Genomic DNA, 16,957 nt, shown 5'->3' on the forward strand with positions numbered 1-16,957 from the left:
ACAGATGGAGTCTGAAAATCTAGTAGATGAAGATGAGCAAAGCCCCAGGGCTCGGCGTCGGAGTTCCCCAAGTTCTCCACTACGTTACCTTTATCTTCCTCGCCCTCGCAACCATCAACACCCAATGACCCCTCCACGACCGAGCTCATAAAATGCGGCTGCAGGCGACGCTTTTCTTGGTCGCCTCTTGCGTCCCCTCGGCATTCGCCATCTACGCTGATGAGGTCGGTCACATCGATTACCACCATGCGCTGCTAGGTGTTCCTTCATCTCAGTCCACCTTCTTCCACCGACCGTCCTCCTCTTCAAATGCCGCTCTTCTGTACACGTTATCCGAAAATTCACTTCTTGGAGCGGTCAATCCGAAAGACGGTTCATTATTATGGAGGCAAAACCTCTCTCGCCCCGCCGTAACGCCCGACCGTGACGCCCAAGGTTTGTTACGTGCCTCTGGAGGAAAAAACGCGGTTGTCAGCGCATTAGGGGACTACGTTTCCGCGTGGAGCGCTCTAGATGGAAAGCTGATATGGAAGAGCTCATCACCGGGTATGCCGGTGGTGGATCTTGAGCTCTTAGAGCTGGAAGACGCCAGCTCTGCTCCGTTGGTCACTGACGCAATTGCACTGTCTGGAGGCCATTCAGGCTCGGTTAGACGATTGGATGGGTCAACTGGTGAGGTCAAGTGGGAGTACCATGATGAAAGGTTTGTTGCCTACCCATGAGCGAAGACTAATTAACTGATAATGTTGGTCGACAGTGGTGATGTGCCATTTCAAGTGTCCGCTTCCTCAACTGCTGTCTTTTACGTCTCCCTGCAACCGGCTTTGCTGAAGGGTTACAAAATCCGCGTCACCTCGCTAGATCCTCTAACCGGTCGACAAGCGTCTCAGCAGATTCTCAACTCCGACAGCGATGTTTCCGGACCGGACTCCGTTCTCTTTGTGGGCGCCAACACCGCGTTTCCTGTCATCGCCTGGGCAGATAAGTCGCATAGGACGTTGAAGGTTAATGTCATCGGAACAAAACAAGTGACGCAGGTTAATATTGAGAACACCAGCGGAGAAGATATCAGGTCCATCTATATCCACGCCCCAAAGGCCCTTAATGCGCTGCCCCACTTCCTGGTCCAGTACGAGACGGCATCCGGTTCATGGGCGGAAGTCTACCACGTTGACTTGGCATCTTCGACCGTTTCCAAGGCGTACAGTTTGCCTTTTTTGCAGGGATGGTCTGTCTTCTCTACGGGCACCAAGGACGCCAATGTTTATTTCATCCGGGTCACCGATTCTGAGACTACAGTTGTGTCGTCTGTCTCTCACGGCATCATCGGAAGGTGGACTCAGCACCCTTCCTTAGATGGTGCTGTGCATGCGGTTTCAGAGGTAGCCATGAAAGGCGACTCCGTGGCTGTTCGTTCGGCCATAGTATTGGAGTCTGGTGACTGGCAATTGATCCAAAATGGTGCGGTTGGGTGGACTAGACCTGAAGCGCTGTCCGGTGCGCTGGCCGCTAGCTGGGCGGATGTCGACAGTCAGCAAGATTTGGCCCATCAACTCGAAGTTGAAGGTCACGAGAGCCTCCTCAAAGCGTACACGCACCGTGTGAAGCGTCACCTTAAGGATCTCGAGAACCTTCCCAACTGGCTAAAAGATCTCCCTAAACGTGTTATCACCAGCATCCTGGCTGACGAGGTTTCGAACTTAGACAGCTTTGGCGTCTCCAAACCTGTCATCGTTGCTACGAAAAACGGATGGGTCTATGCTCTGGACAGTGGAAACCACGGCAAAGTCGCCTGGAGCGTCAAAGCTGCTGAAGCGGACACCTGGAATGTCAAGTCAATCCAGACTCAGCCCGGACTAGCGACCGTACAAGCTGCTGACGGCAGCTCTGTTACCCTAAACGTTACTACTGGGCATATCACTCACACCTCCGCTGCCACAGATAAGCCCTCATCTGAAGCCAACACATCTCCAGACGTGTACACCGTGACGCAAGAAGATGGGAAAATACTCGGATGGAGCTCGAAAGACTCTCGCATCCCAGTCTGGACGTTCCAGCCCGCGCCAGGCGAGAAGATCATCCGCGCCACTGCCCGCCCACCTCACGACCCAGTTGCTTCCATCGGCAAGGTCCTGGGCAACCGATCCGTTCTGTACAAGTATCTAACCCCGAACGCAGCTCTCGCCGTGCGGCGGGCGAAGATTCGGCCACATTCTACCTGCTCGACGGGGTCACCGGCCGCATTCTCCATACCAGCACGCACAAAGGAGTGGACACTGCGCAGCCCATCGCATCTGCCATGTCAGAGAACTGGTTCGCATACTCCTTCTACGCCGAGGGCACCGATCCCTCTGAGCCCAAGGGTTACCAGCTTGTCATTTCGGAAATGTATGAATCGCCCATACCAAACGACCGTGGCCCTCTAGGATCCGCGTCCAACTACTCCTCCATTGCCGACCTGCCCCAACCTCACGTCATCTCCCAGTCCTTCATCATCGCAGAGCCAATCTCTTACATGGCCGTCACCCAGACCCGCCAGGGCATCACAACGCGCCAGCTCCTCGCCACACTTCCTGCGTCGAACGCTATAATCGGCATCCCACGTCCAGTCCTCGACCCCCGCCGTCCAGTCGGCCGAGACCCTACTCCTACGGAAGCCGAAGAGGGCCTGATGAAATATGCGCCCTTTCTTGATTTCGATGGGCGGTGGTACCTCTCTCACGCGCGTCAGGTGGCAGGCATCAACACCGTTCTGTCCGCACCCACGCTCCTTGAGAGTACAAGTCTGATATTTGGTTTCGGAAACGATATTTTCGCGACGAGGGCGACCCCGTCTCAGGCTTTTGATATCCTGGGCAAGGGATTTTCGAAACTGCAGTTGCTTTTGACAATTGTTGCGCTGGCAATTGGTGTTTCGATGTTGGCTCCTATGGTATGTCTCTTCCAACTTCCCCTTGTAATTTCCCGAAAACGTCCTAACTTTTGTTACTTTAGGCCCGCAAGAAGAAGAACGATACTCTTTGGAAAGCGAGGTAGCGGGTAGATTTTTTATTCACCAAAAGGAATAGAAGCAGATAATAAACATTTCTGCGGGTTGATTTATGTCGCTGTACTATCGATGTGTGCCAAGAAATAATGGATGTATAATTTTTGAGTATTATTATTACCATTATCATTTGTTCGATTCATTCCAGCCAAGCGGTAAGCCCCATTTCACAGCCGGGCAGACGGGACTCGGGACGCTATGGAGCCATGGATGGATCTCGCCATATCAATTCGGGCTTAAAACGGCCCTGAGACATGGCTGCATACGTAGTCGACCACCACCATACACGGGCGCTGTTCAGTCCGGGTAAAAGCGTTCCGTCACGGCATCCCTTTTGAAAAAGAGAAATGAAAAAAAAATGTCCCAGAAATAAGGGTTGGATCAACCCGATATTGGATCGTCGCGCACGTAGAGGAGAACTTACGTACGCGTCTCTATTTGCGGTGCCGATCAGTATAGTCGCCCTGAGTCCCTGATCGGAGGTATGGCGGTCGTACGGTACCTGATCGAGAACTCCGAGCAATTATCGTTTGAGAGGATCGAGACCTCGAAACGAAGAGAATGTGACTCAGGTGTGGTATTTTTAGTGGTACAAGAGAGAATCAAGATCCAATATTGATGAAATTGGCCCAGGGTGGTGTTCTTGTAGAGTTCAGAATGGCTGCAATGACGGATAAATCGATAGGTGGTCTGCCCCTCCACGAGGCTAGCCTGGCCGCTACACCCCCCCCACTATCCTCCTGCATCTGTACTCCGTAGCTCGCCATCGCCGCCTCGCTCCCCTTAAATCTCCCGCCATCCCCCATTCTCGCCGTCTTTGTTCGATTGCTAGTACTATCTCTCTGGTCCTTCGTTCCTGCATTCAATTCACATTCACCATGCCTTCTGGATCTGTCCTTGTCACCGGGTACGTTGCATATTTTAAAGCAACACCAATAATTATTGACCCTTCCATAGTGGAACCGGCTACATTGGCTCCTTCACTACCCTCGCCCTGCTCGAGGCCGGGTACAAGGTTGTGGTCGCCGATAACCTGTACAATTCCTCCGCCGAGGCCCTTAACCGCATCGAGTTGATCTCGGGCAAGAAGGCCGAGTTCGCACAGCTCGATGTCACTGACGAAGCAGCCTTCGACAAGGTGTTCGAAGCTCACCCTGACATCGACAGTGTTATCCACTTTGCGGCGTTGAAGGTACGTCGCTGCGTCTATATGCAATGCTATTTGGTGCCAATGCTTAGTTGTACCCTCTCAAGGCCGTCGGTGAATCCGGCGAGAAGCCCCTCGACTACTACCACGTCAATGTTTACGGCACAATCTGCCTCTTGCGCTCAATGGTCCGCCACAACGTCACGAACATTGTCTTCTCCTCCTCCGCCACCGTTTACGGCGATGCCACTCGCTTTCCCGACATGATCCCCATCCCCGAGCACTGCCCGCTCGGCCCGACAAACCCCTACGGAAACACCAAGTTCGCCATTGAGCTGGCCATCACGGACGTTATCAACGCCCAGCGCAACAACGCGAAGAAGGCCGGTAACGAAACTGAGGCTGCTAAGTGGAACGGCGCGCTGCTGCGCTACTTCAACCCCGCTGGTGCCCACCCCAGCGGTATCATGGGCGAGGACCCGCAGGGTGTGCCGTACAACCTGCTGCCGCTGCTTGCGCAGGTTGCCACGGGCAAGCGCGAGAAGCTTCTTGTTTTCGGAGACGGTAGGTTTCTTCGCGAATGAATAAACTGAGCTATGAATCAACTAATCACACGCAGACTACGCCTCTCACGACGGTACCGCCATTCGCGACTACATCCACATTCTTGATCTCGCCGATGGTCACCTCAAGGCGCTGAACTACCTCCGCGCCAATAACCCCGGCGTGCGCGCCTGGAACCTTGGCACTGGCCGAGGCAGCACTGTCTACGAGATGATCCGCGCCTTCTCAAAGGCTGTTGGCCGCGACTTGCCCTACGAGGTCGCGCCCCGCCGTGCCGGTGACGTCCTTAACCTAACTTCTAACCCGACCCGCGCCAACACCGAGCTGGGCTGGAAGGCACAGCGCACCCTCGAGCAGGCATGTGAGGATCTGTGGCTGTGGACCAAGAACAACCCCCAGGGATACAGGCAACAGCCCCCTGCTGAGCTGCTGGAACAGCTCAAGAAATAAATAACTAATATGGAAATCTTGAATGGATTGAATGTTTGGGGAATCTACTGCATGAGAGTTAGCTTATGTCAAAAACGGACCATAGATAAACATCGCATGGATAGCGACATTGGCTTTCAGTTTAGACTGACAGAAACGAATTTCTTTACTTTTATGTTTTCCCTCTTCGTATACATTGACTCTAGACGATTTCCGGTTTCAACTGCAACGCCCTTATTATGTGTGTGTAATCTATGTTCATTAATGATACATTACTTGCTGTTGCCGTTCCCCTTCCGACTTCTTCTTGACCCTGGCTTCTGCTCTTTAGCACCGCTTGATGCGGATACAGACGATGCGGACGATGCGGACGATGCAGATTTCTTGACCCGAACTGAGCCCTGACTACGGACCTTCACGTTCTCCTTTTGCTCGTTTTCTTTCTTCTCCAAGGCTCGCAGCACTGCCCCTTCTCTCTCTCTCTCTTCGATCTGCCGCTCACTAGCTTCCCACAACTGCTTCCCCACAGCTTCATCCGTAACCTCTTTCCTGGCGAAGTCCACTTCCCGGCATTCCTTCAGCATCCACCCCCCGGTCCCACGACCAAACCTCGCCTCCATCGCTGCGTACAGGATACTCTGCGCCCCCTGCTGCGGGGACTTGAGGACGAGCCACCAGATGGGCCAGGTAATAAGGTAGAGTAGTAGACCCCAAAGCGAGCCCCCAGTGAGCCAGCGGCGGGTGCCCGGGGTCCGAGTGAGACCAGGGTCGACGAGGATCACACGAGTGGAAGGGGGTTGGCCATCAGGCCGTTTAAAGGCGTTCAGGTGTTTCTGGAAGGACGTCGCGAAAATCATGAGGGATAGCTTGCTAAGGCCATAGATGTGTTTCCTCTGAATTTGCGATTGGCGCTTTTGTTTGGGCTCTGCCTTCCTTGATGCTTGAGTGCGTAGCGGTTTTGTACCCGCCGTTTTTTTGTGGATCGGGATGGTATTCACGTCGAGCTGCGAAAAGTCGAGTTTCGGCGCACCGATGTAACTTGAACACGTTGTCATGATCACGCGGACATCCCGGTGGGGTGGCTGGACTCGGAGCGCTGGGCTGAGGATGCTGAGTAGATGGAAGTTTGCAAGGTAATTGACCTGCCATTCCTCATCTATTCCATCCACCGTTATCTTTTCCGTGGGGTTTGCCGTGTTCGCGCAAAGGATTAGCATGTCCAGTCGGCGGGGAGGAACATTGTCAATCCACTTCGTCGCAAAGGTCCGTATAGAATGGAGAGAAGAGAGATCCACCTGCTCTGCATAAATAAGCTGGTTGCCTGTGGCTTTTCTCAGATCTTCAATGTAGTCAATGAGAAATATATCCGATTGAGCGTGTTGCGTAAGAAGGATAACTTGGGCGCCGCGCGATGCGAGTTCGTAGACGACAGTGGCTCCAATTCCCGAGGTGCCTCCCTGACCAAGTTAGTAACGTTAGTTTAGTGCTTGAGCTACTATAGAATGAGCAGTAGCATACCGTCACCATCACGACCTTAGAGTGCATCAGCCTCTCGGAGCCATTGCGGGCACCGCCGAAGTAATACTTCAGGGCTGCAATGAGGAGGATCCATGGCGTGACTTTGAGGACCGTATACGAATATGGAATGGCAGATAAGCCCTCCGCGATGCCCGTGGTGATAATTGGGATGGGCATCTCGACCGGGTGGCAGGCTGTGTGAGGGTCAAGAGGGTGCGGAAGGGAAGCTCTGCAACAACGTCAAAATAGCGGCCGATCTCCCGCCACTTCCTGAAATAGACCACCACGGACTCGCCTTCCTCAACCCCCTCCTCACCAACGCCAGCCATGCCATACGAGGACGAAGACTACTTCCTCCCGCTTGAAGATCAGCGAGTCTTTGGCGCAGGTATCACGCGTAAGCGTGTGCCGTTCGTGCGTTCCTCTGAGCTCTCGACACTCAACTCCGCACCCGCCACACCAGCTGCTACCGGGGCTAGCATAGCGAATACATACCTCTCTATTGTCATGCCAAAGCAGGCAGCAACATCATCTTCCACTTCCACTACAACTACAGCTCCGACATCAGATTCTCTATCTACTGCCACTCAACCCGCCGCAGACACTGCCGACGGCCGCAGCCACTCCGCGCCTCCGCCAAACCCAAGCCAGACGTGTGAAGTATGCCATCTCCCACTGTCTTCCTCCATAGCTGCCGATAAACCCCACGAATCTTCTTTAGCGCACCAAGTCTGTCTCACGCATTCACATCCACCATCTCACCTTGACCGTACCCGTCGCGGGCTTCGTTACCTCGAGTCTTACGGCTGGGATCCAGATAGCCGGTTGGGTCTAGGAGCTACTGGAGAAGGTATCCGGGAACCGTTGAAGGGGAAATTAAAGGCTGACACAGTGGGATTGGGAGCCGTTCTTCCCTCTTCGGTGTCTGGACAGAGAAAGTCTAAGGATAAGGTTCAGAAGTTGAATGCGAAGCAGGTGAGGAAGGAGCATCTGGATGTAAAGAAGAAGGGGGAGAGACTACGAGAGTTGTTTTACCAAGATGACGACGTGCTCAGGTATCTTGGCACCGGCTAATATCCTTTTACTTTATGACGTTCTTATTATGATTATGATATTCTATGATACCCATGTACTATATTTGAGAATTAGAGGGCTGAAAGGGCGAAAGAGTTTGCTCAAGATCAAGAAAAACTTAATTGAATATCATGGCGCCTTATTGCTTAAACAACCCTAAATGGTATCACGGAGCGCGATGAAGCAAAATGTAAACCGAGACGCCGAAGCTATGAATGATATCATCTGAAGAAACGGTGCTTCTTCTTCTCTTTCTGTTCCTTTACTGGCTTCCCCATACTAGATTGTTTGGCAGGATTCGGCCCCAGAGACATAGCTCCCATTGCCGCAGTAGGAGGTGCCGGCGCCGGTGCAGGAGCTGGCTTCTTTTGTGGCGCGGGCTGGGGAGGAGGGGGATCTCGCTCAAATAGATGGGCCGGCGCAGTTGGTTTTGGCCGCTCTGCGGGAATATCGAGACGGCGCTTATCTGCGCTCAAGTCGCTGACTTGACGGAGAAACAGCCCCGGAGTGAGCATATGGGATGTAGCAAGAAAGACGTCCTTCTTGAAAGTTTCAGAGATCTCATAGCATGCTCGGGATTCGCCGTATGTGGCACCACCTGCCATGAAAACGATGATGCGTTGCCGTGGCTGCTCCCCGGTCGTGCGTGTCCGTGCCCAGGTCGGTTTCGCACTCCGGAGAGATGCTTGCGAAAGAGTGTCTTGCTGAGTTGCCATAGCGTCTGCATCAGTCTGAGGACGTGTGTGAGGGAATATAGACGGATCCAACGTTCCTCGAATAACGTCTTCTAGCATCATTTTGACGTTGAGTTCGTAACGGGAGAGGATTCCTTCGTCCGAATCGGCTACCACAGGCGGTTTCCTATTGAAAAGTGGCTGTTCGGGCGGTTTGTCATCCTTCAATGGTTTGTCAACTCTGGCCCCGAGCAATCCGAGATTAGAAATGACATTTCCGTCCTGAGGTGGAAGTTGGGCATGTGCCATGAGTTTCCTGATGTCGCCAGGGAGAAGTCCGTTGCGGTATATGATATAGAACAGTAAGAGTCTGAGCCTGTCAGTATGGATGATAGTGTCATCATCAAGTAACTGTACGAGCTGTGATGCCAGCCCCTTGGCCTTTTTATAATTCTCGTCAAGGCCGGTTGCGAGGCACTGCTCTACAGAGCTAACCTCAATAAGTTTATGATCTTGGAAGAACTTCATGCATTCTTCCGCCATGTTTAGATGAAGGGTATACGCGTCTCTGCCTTCTTGGAATTCTCGAAGGCCAGCCAGCATGTCTTTAATAATGCCCACGTCAGCCTTTTGGTTACTGGGGCGAGTTAGTAAAATGATTCAAGATCGTAGGGGGGTGCATACTCTTCCGCAAACTGTGGGTTAGCGGCTCGGAACCTGGCGAAGTCTTCACCCAATTTACCTAGCACGTCCTTCATATGCATATGCCTGTATTCTACCCAGATTCTATCGTGATCGTTGAGCTCCATCTCCTTCACCTCTTCATTCGTGGTGCCTTTGTTGACAACCATCTTATACGTAATTTTGTCCCCTTCCTTTATGGGCAGCAAGTCGTGAACCATGGACTGATACGTGAACTCATGGATCAAAGGCGCGAACAGATCCATCGATCGATCTACGACCAAGAGCACACCCCGGGGTCTTGGAGAAGGAGGCGGGAAATCTCGGTTGAACTGCGCGAATTGGTCTAGTTCCTCTTGAATAAATCGTGCCAAGTGCGAACACAGGACACTGGCCTCGTGAGTAGGTGTCCTCGGCCGATAGTATCTGACCACAGGATATTCTCCCAATGTGGCGCACAAAGATACGGCCTGCGGCGTCTGTTAGCAGTGGCAAATAACGACGATAAGAAGCTGGCCTACCTTGTGCGCCAATGTTGTCAAATGCTCGCGAATAAGATGGTTACAGCCCGGATGGAACAAAACCGGAAAACTCCATGGGTCTCGAAACGTGACAAGGCGCGATTCCCTCGGATAGTAGTCGATACTGATGGTTTGGAAAGCCGCGACTTGCTCCTGAACCATCTGTGACCGATCAAATCTAGCGCGCAGCCCCGGATTAAGAACTATCAAGCGTGTAAGAACGGGGCATAATCGGAAAGGTAAGAGTTGACCAACATGATGTCCACACCAGATATGACTTTCTGTATCTCTTCCTCTCCAGATCAGCCAGTACGCAATCTACGATGTGCGGAAGGGCGGAGAGGATATAAAGGGCATCCATCGACTGGTTGGTGTTCCGTCGGTGCTCGATCTGTTCAATATCTGGCGGCGGAGCGGATCAGACAATGAGCTGTCGGTGCGAACCACGAGGTTGCACTTACGGGTGACATTAAGGTTAAGGATATCATCTTCTTTGACGACATTGTCTATCAGGCTGCGACTGCCTTCATCTAACACCAGGACTTTCCACTGTACACGGGCACGTCAGTTCGGCCGCGAAGTCAGATCAGGAGGGGAAAGGCGGGGGTCGCGATCGCACATTGTCGCCTCCGGCAGAGCGGATAGTGTTCAGGATGACTAGAAACCAGATCCAATTAGCAGCTGTGAGGTAAAGGATATCATAATGAACCAATTCGCTGTACGACTCACTTTCCCGTTGGATGTTAAGTAGTGAGCTCATGGTGGCCGGCCGGCAGCCCTCAGAAGGGTTTCCTCGAAGCGCCTTGATTCAAGCAGAACAGAAGAGGCAGCAGAATCTCAGGTGGAGTGATGAAAGCAGTTACACTGGCGCAGAGGGTGCGTGGTAGTTACTGAACAGAGTGTTGTGAAGAAAAGGAGCTGTTTATGAAACGTAGCATGGCTCCAGAGAGTACGGAGATCCCCACCACGGTTGGCGGCGGCTGCGATCTGCAGTTTCCGGGAGCTGGAGGCGACTTTTTTGATCTTGCGCCTCAACTACTTTCTTGCACAATCATCACCCGGCTTCTCATCAACTCGTCCAATGCCTTCGGGTCTTTTCGCGGGGACTAGATTTTACAAAGGCGTACCTTTTCCGTTCTCCATCGGTTACTACCCTCTATGAGAAGCTTCGAATGCACAGAGCGCCTCCGATCAAGTCGGCCCTGTGCTGCGCCCTCAACAAAACAACTTCATTGATCGAGCCGGTTTTTCCCTCTTTTCCCTAAGCGATCCTAGAGTAATGCAGCCATGGTCCAGCCGAGGCAGTCATGCACTGTCTGGGGCCTTTCGAACTTTGCGCCCTCTGCGGCGCACCTTCACCACAACTCCTGCGTTTGAGAGAGCCAACATATACAAGAAACAAACGAAGAAGCTTGCCAAACAAGCAAAAGAAACAGGAGTATGAGTGCATGATTATCTCTATACGGCCATATGCTGATGCTGCCCACGTGTAGGGAAAATTCGATCCCAGGAGCGCCACGCCCTCGACACTATGGAGACATCACAGGCTCGTCAATAATTTCCCGCAACTCGTCACAAGTATACTCCGAGAAATGAAAGAATCTGATTTGTTGAATTCAGAGACAAGTGACGAGCTGTGGAAACGTTTCGAGCGCTATGTTCTAAACGCCTGTCAGGTTTCTGAAAAGCGTGAAAACACTAAACATGGCTCTTTGCTCAACGCGAAGCGCGCAATGACAAAGGCTTATCTTAAAGACGGCCTTGGAGGGCTGAGACGTGAACTGGAGAATCTTTTGTATGCGCACGATCTGGATGCACGGTATTCGGAGCCCTACTTGGAACAGCAGCAGAAGATCGCGGACCTGCGGTATCCCGCCGAGTGGTACCCTCAAGCGCGGGCCATTCAGCGGACAATCCATTTACACGTCGGACCAACAAACTCAGGAAAGACATACCACGCCCTAAAACGGCTGGAGTCATCAAAAAGCGGTTTCTATGCAGGACCTTTGAGGCTCCTTGCTCAGGAAGTCTATCATCGATTCAAATCAAGTGGAATTCCAGTTAGTCTTGTTACAGGCGATGAAGTGAGATTATCCGAGGGCGAAAAAGCGGTAGTCGTGAGCAATACAGTGGAGATGGTCAATCTAGGGCAAACATACGAAGTAGGTGTGATCGACGAGATCCAAATGATAGCCGATCCGAGGCGCGGCTGGGCATGGACTCGTGCACTGTTAGGTGCCAAGGCTACAGAGCTTCACCTTTGTGGAGAGACCAGAGTGGTGCCCTTGATTCGACAGCTTGCAGCTCTTGCTGGAGACAAGCTTGTGATCCATCGCTATGAACGGCTGAACCCCTTGAAGGCTATGAACAAGAGTTTGAAAGGAGATTTGACAAGTCTCCAAAAAGGGGACTGCATCGTCTCATTCTCCCGAGTTGGGATCCACGCATTGAAAGCCGATATCGAAAGGAAAACAGGCCGACGGGCTGCTATTATCTACGGCGGATTGCCCGCTGAAATCCGCACCCAGCAGGCAAGCCTGTTCAATGACCCCAATAATGATTATGACTTCTTGGTTGCCAGCGATGCCATTGGCATGGGTCTGAATCTGTGAGTTTCGTCTATCTAGTGGAATCGGCGTATAATCTAACAATTTGTAGGAGCTGCCGACGGATCATTTTTGAGACTGTTGTGAAGACTCTCCCTTCAGGACTTAAAAGACTCACCGTCCCCGAGATTAAACAAATCGGTGGACGCGCTGGCCGCTATCGCTCAGCAGCGCAGCACGGAAAAGACCATCAGCAGGACAATGACAATGACAATGTCGGTTACGTTACCTCACTTGAAGAAGTCGACCTTCCTTACATCCAAGAAGCGCTGAACACTGAGCCACCACCAATTAGTGCAGCAGGCATTAATCCTCCCGACTCTGTTTATGAGAAATTCGCAGCCTATTTTCCTAGCAACGCATCACTCGCGTACATGGTCAAGCGGTTAACGGAGATTGCCAGAATCAATAACTTGTTCTTCATGTGCGACCCCAGCCCAAACCTGGAAAATGCGGAGATCATTGATGCCGTACCTGGCCTGCATTTTGTGGACCAGCTAACCTTTATGGCCGCGCCCATGAACCCACGAGAAGAGCTCGGACGCAGAGTAGCGATGGCATTCGAGCGCTGCGTTCTCGAACACACGAACGGCCGGCTCTTGGATATTGAGGAAGTCAATCTCGAAATCCTCGAAGAACCTGTATCTGGAAACAAGGAGTATATGCATAAGCTTGAAGGCCTGCACCGATCTGTTATTCTCTACACTTGGCTCAGTTATCGGTTCGGAGGCATCTTTACAGACCGCACTCTGGCTGTGCACGTGAAAGAACTCGTGGAAGAAAGAATGGTCAGAGCATTGACAGAATTCTCTGCCAACAAGAAGCTCCGGAAGAACGCTTCTCTGCATCGCCAGATCGCAATGCAGAAGCAGCTCCGTCTACAGCAGGAGTTCTTGAAAGCCAATGGAGACGCAGACCTTGACCTGTCAGAATCAGAGGAACAATACTCCCCCGATACCATGAACGCATCCGACAACGAGGACGCCGCTGAGACAGATATCACCACTGACGAAAACGATTTCGAGGCCGAGTCAACACTGAATGGCGGGACGCGCGAGAGCAAGGACGCCGCTGAGACAGACAACCCCGCCAACAATGACTATCAAGACCAACAGCAAGAAACAAGTGACACCACACTAAATAGCGAAGGATCAGCTGAGCATGATCCACCGGCTCGTGATGCGTTAGAGGAAGAGCCTACATCGGGTGACGCCACGCCTGAAAGGAAAGAGTCTGCTGAATATGATCCAACGGTTCGCAATGAGGACGAGCCAGCGCGGAAAGCTGCCAACAACTGACTTTGCGCCGTTAGACAATAGACTTGTACAACAAGATGGTTAACTCCAAAACCAGGACTTTGGTTTCAGAGCTGACTCACTGTATATTATTCTTGGATATGTCACCTGTACAACATGTATTATAGATTTCTCCTGGATTAGATATCCATTATTAGGGTCGCCGAAAAAACCCGCCAGCTTGCCAGCTTTCTAAGTATCGTGCAAGTTTTTACCTGCCAGCGGCCTACGAAGTATTATGGCTCGAGCCATTCAAGTATCTAAAGATACAGACGCCACAGCAAAAGTCAATCCCTCCCCAGCCAAGAAGAAGTTTAGGACTCGCAGACTTATACCTGAACCTTGATACCACTGTTCGTCGCACATTGACCTAAAAGAGAATGGTTATCGAAGCGTCTTGAACCGCAATGTGAAACATCATCAGTAATGACGTGAGTTGGCAGCCCAGCCACACAAGTTAGAATCCGGATCCTGCACTGCATTACCTACCGAATCGCCAGGGAGGGTCATCCTGGCCTGGTAGAGAAGGTTAGCTCTTCCATCGTCGGTCAGCCATTAATTTGCACTCTGTAGTCCCGGCCGAATGGCACTCTTCTATTCTTTAGATTGGTTGGCGGGCCACCTGGCCAGCTGCATTCCGCTGTGCAATGCATAAGCTTCATGCGCATCCCAGTTGTTCAGTTCGTTGTCTCGTAATCTAGAGTGGCGGAAACATGGATACCAGCGCAATAACCCGAGGTGCCAACACTTCGGGTCAACACCACGGGTCGATTCCCCGTGTGCAAAAATAATGACTAATGCTTTCAGTTGATTAGTGATCCGGACAAAGAAACAAGGGTCAGGGCCAGAACTCCGTCATTCTTAAGTAGTTCAGTGAGCAGTGTACATCGGCGGATGACAACAAGTATATTAGTCAAAACTTAGCTTTCCAAGGAGGGTTAGCCCTTCTTGGCTGAGTGGGAAGTTCGATGGTGGATGACATGCACGTGATAAGGAACCTGGGCGGATGTGGGGACCTTCCTAGTGCAAGGGCCTTTCATTAGCGTGTACTGGGGACCTGCAAGCCTGATTAAATCACAAGTGGGTTTCCAAGATTGTCATAATTATACCTAAACTGCCTTAAGAAGGGTCTAATCTAGTGGAAAATATGATAGATGTCAATTTCAAACAGTACATCAGAGCATGCGATTTAGAATCAGATCAGCCTAACGCAGAATACGGAAAATCTCAGTGCAATTGCTTAACCGTGAACTCTGCGACTAATGCAACCCAATATGACCAGGGTGGACATCATGGTATTACTGCTCCCCCTGTAATGTTTAATGACTTTTGCCCCTTTTGTACATTTCTGTCTGTCTACCTTAATATGTACTTGATCGGGTGCTGCTGTGACGAGATTGCCAAACGTCCCGTCCCTGTAGGCCACTGTGCTCGCTATCTCGGGCGAGATTCAACATCCCTAGCCTCACGACACTCACGCTTGCCAATTGAGAGACAACGGATTATGTCTCAATCTGACAGTATTGATTACGTCAGGATCAAAGCCATATAACTAGTCTGTGCTTCTTAACAATGCGACTACAGTACTTGTTCTGTCGCAAAAAAAAAAAAAAAGAAAAGAAAAGAAAAGAAAGAAAAAAGCCAATGCCTGTCCCTTGATATTCTTGTTTCAGACACTTGAGCGTCCTCTGAATTGACAAGTACTCTTATCTGACAATCCCTTCGTTTTCCAATCAAGCCGAATTCCCTACATGCCATTCTCGAAGCATTGGCACTGACAAAGAAAGCACCGTATTTGAACCTCCATTGTTTAGATAACTTCTCTATAATTGATTAAGAGCGCGCTAAAAGAAGCCATACAAAATAATAAACCTCCGTCTCCAAGTCAGAACTTCTGCTCTAGTTCTGTTCTAGTTCTGTCCTAGTTCTCATACCTTTGCCCGTGGTTTTCTACTAGATAACTTGGCTGCTACGTGTTTGCAAAACATAGAAGACTTCCGCTGTGGAGGGAAAGTTTATGGATATCCGGAATGTGAGATTAATACTATTTCCTTAATACTTTCACAAAAAAGATCATGCTACTACTTGGCATGTTTTATTGGTCCTAGCATCCCACACTATCCCATTCTGTCGACACTCCCTAGTCCCAACCATGACCAGCTCCCAGCTTCTTATTACGAGCACAGAGGGGAGCCAAAATCAGTAGGTTTATGACCAGTACTTTGAGGATCATGTACATGATGACGATGAAGGTTTTCTGTCATTTTCTACATACTCTGATGCTACCGACCATCTAAACCGGGAACCTCACCGTAGATGAAGGAGATGCAGGCCCCTTGACTTGGTTTGCATTATTACTAGACGAAACATGGGCAATTCGCCTGAGTCAGAAAGGCCGCCACTGAAAACATAGTCATAAAGGATATCTCGTTTATGCACGTGGCAAGCAAAAGGGTTTTCCAAATTGGCGGAGGACCGCATTTGACTACCTTGCTCCTTAACTGACGGCCACTCTAGCTCTTGTTAGACCCGATTCTACCACGGCATATCCTTAATTCAGCTAAGGCTCGGTACTAAAAGCAATTTAACAGCCAGGTTAGAGCCCCTGAGCCCAAAATGCTCAGTGGAACCGAAGTTCTTTGCAGTCGGAAGGTCACGCTCGGTCTGGTTCTGTAACTGACCGCCAGGCCTCTAATGACGGTACTCGCGTGAGTTATGCAATTTCTACAGCAGCGTGGGCACGATGGTAGCAATATCCAGCCCAATGGTCACATAACAAAGCCTACGCTGTGTCATCGATCTATTGTTCTGCATATCTGAAGATATACGTCCCACACCCTACCAAATCCGGGCTTAAAGATGATTGAGTCCATCACATCGATTATAGGATGACACGAATTGGGCATTTTACATTACATGTCAATCCCCGGATAACATGACAACGTGGCTTACTCTATATCAAATGGATGGATACGGCCAAAGACGGTCGAGTTGTCGAGCGGGTGAATGAGCCAATGGGCCAATGGATGGTATGCAGTTGGCCGCCGTCAGGATTATGCTGCCGCTGATTCTGATAAAACTGGGGAGAATACTGAAAAGAGGGATTAGAACTATGACTGGTAGACATAGTTATCTGGACAATGTTGGAGTGGAAGTCGGGTACACGACTCCGTCTATCTACACAGTTAGTTCGCAGTGAACTAGGCTTCCGAAAGGCATCGTGACAGGGAAGATGCCAACGTCGCGTCTACTCTGCGCAATGCTGGACTGGTCGAGACTCCAATGCAGACGTCACGATCTGTATACTCCAGCCGGGGGATGTACAGTAGCGCATGCGCTAATGCAGGTTGGGCCCGTCTGGAGGAGCATCCCAACCTCTCCGTCGATAATAATAGGTGAGAC

General features: G+C 51.0%; 6 protein-coding genes across 6 annotated transcripts, besides 1 other annotated feature; 4 read left to right on the forward strand and 2 right to left on the reverse strand.

Moving 5' to 3' along the window:
- Positions 1–16,957: part of a sequence feature (contig 1.80 1848..335440(-1)) that runs on past both edges of the window.
- Positions 153–3,036, forward strand: ANIA_04728 (uncharacterized protein; the record flags this gene model as incomplete). Its single annotated transcript, XM_657240.1, has 4 exons — positions 153–703; positions 758–2,158; positions 2,257–2,932; positions 2,995–3,036. 4 exons carry the CDS (start codon positions 153–155, stop codon positions 3,034–3,036), a joined length of 2,670 nt encoding a protein of 889 aa, XP_662332.1.
- ANIA_04727 (bifunctional UDP-glucose 4-epimerase/aldose 1-epimerase ugeA) lies at positions 3,885–5,345 on the forward strand. The gene is made up of 4 exons (XM_050611648.1): positions 3,885–3,953; positions 4,004–4,238; positions 4,301–4,757; positions 4,813–5,345. The coding sequence occupies exons 1-4, from the start codon at positions 3,925–3,927 to the stop codon at positions 5,205–5,207; spliced, it is 1,116 nt and encodes a 371-aa protein (XP_050467654.1). The 5' UTR covers positions 3,885–3,924; the 3' UTR covers positions 5,208–5,345.
- ANIA_04726 (putative oxidoreductase) lies at positions 5,459–6,881 on the reverse strand (the record flags this gene model as incomplete). Its single annotated transcript, XM_657238.1, has 2 exons — positions 5,459–6,643; positions 6,705–6,881. 2 exons carry the CDS (start codon positions 6,879–6,881, stop codon positions 5,459–5,461), a joined length of 1,362 nt encoding a protein of 453 aa, XP_662330.1.
- On the forward strand, positions 7,032–7,778 carry ANIA_04725 (putative G-patch domain protein; the record flags this gene model as incomplete). Its single annotated transcript, XM_657237.1, has 1 exon — positions 7,032–7,778. One exon carries the CDS (start codon positions 7,032–7,034, stop codon positions 7,776–7,778), a length of 747 nt encoding a protein of 248 aa, XP_662329.1.
- Positions 8,000–10,559, reverse strand: ANIA_04724 (Sec1 family protein; the record flags this gene model as incomplete). The annotated part of the gene is made up of 7 exons (XM_050611649.1): positions 10,384–10,559; positions 10,274–10,311; positions 10,116–10,203; positions 9,910–10,056; positions 9,655–9,857; positions 9,137–9,603; positions 8,000–9,089 (listed from the first exon to the last, which is right to left on the reverse strand). Exons 1-7 carry the CDS (start codon positions 10,412–10,414, stop codon positions 8,000–8,002), a joined length of 2,064 nt encoding a protein of 687 aa, XP_050467655.1. The 5' UTR covers positions 10,415–10,559.
- ANIA_04723 (ATP-dependent RNA helicase SUV3) lies at positions 10,962–13,558 on the forward strand (the record flags this gene model as incomplete). The annotated part of the gene is made up of 3 exons (XM_050611650.1): positions 10,962–11,143; positions 11,192–12,262; positions 12,313–13,558. The coding sequence occupies 3 exons, from the start codon at positions 10,962–10,964 to the stop codon at positions 13,556–13,558; spliced, it is 2,499 nt and encodes an 832-aa protein (XP_050467656.1).

This window comes from Aspergillus nidulans, chromosome III, assembly GCF_000011425.1.
Source record: "Aspergillus nidulans FGSC A4 chromosome III".
NCBI classification, from domain to species: Eukaryota; Fungi; Ascomycota; class Eurotiomycetes; order Eurotiales; family Aspergillaceae; genus Aspergillus; species Aspergillus nidulans.

What these genes read in the sequence shown, in the direction of transcription:
- ANIA_04727 (XM_050611648.1), top strand. Translation starts at nt 3,925, where the DNA reads ATGCCTTCTGGATCTGTCCTTGTCACCGG. An exon ending in GGATCTGTCCTTGTCACCGG is followed by an intron (nt 3,954 to 4,003) that starts GTACGTTGCATA and finishes ACCCTTCCATAG; the next exon opens with TGGAACCGGCTACATTGGCT. An exon ending in TCCACTTTGCGGCGTTGAAG is followed by an intron (nt 4,239 to 4,300) that starts GTACGTCGCTGC and finishes TACCCTCTCAAG; the next exon opens with GCCGTCGGTGAATCCGGCGA.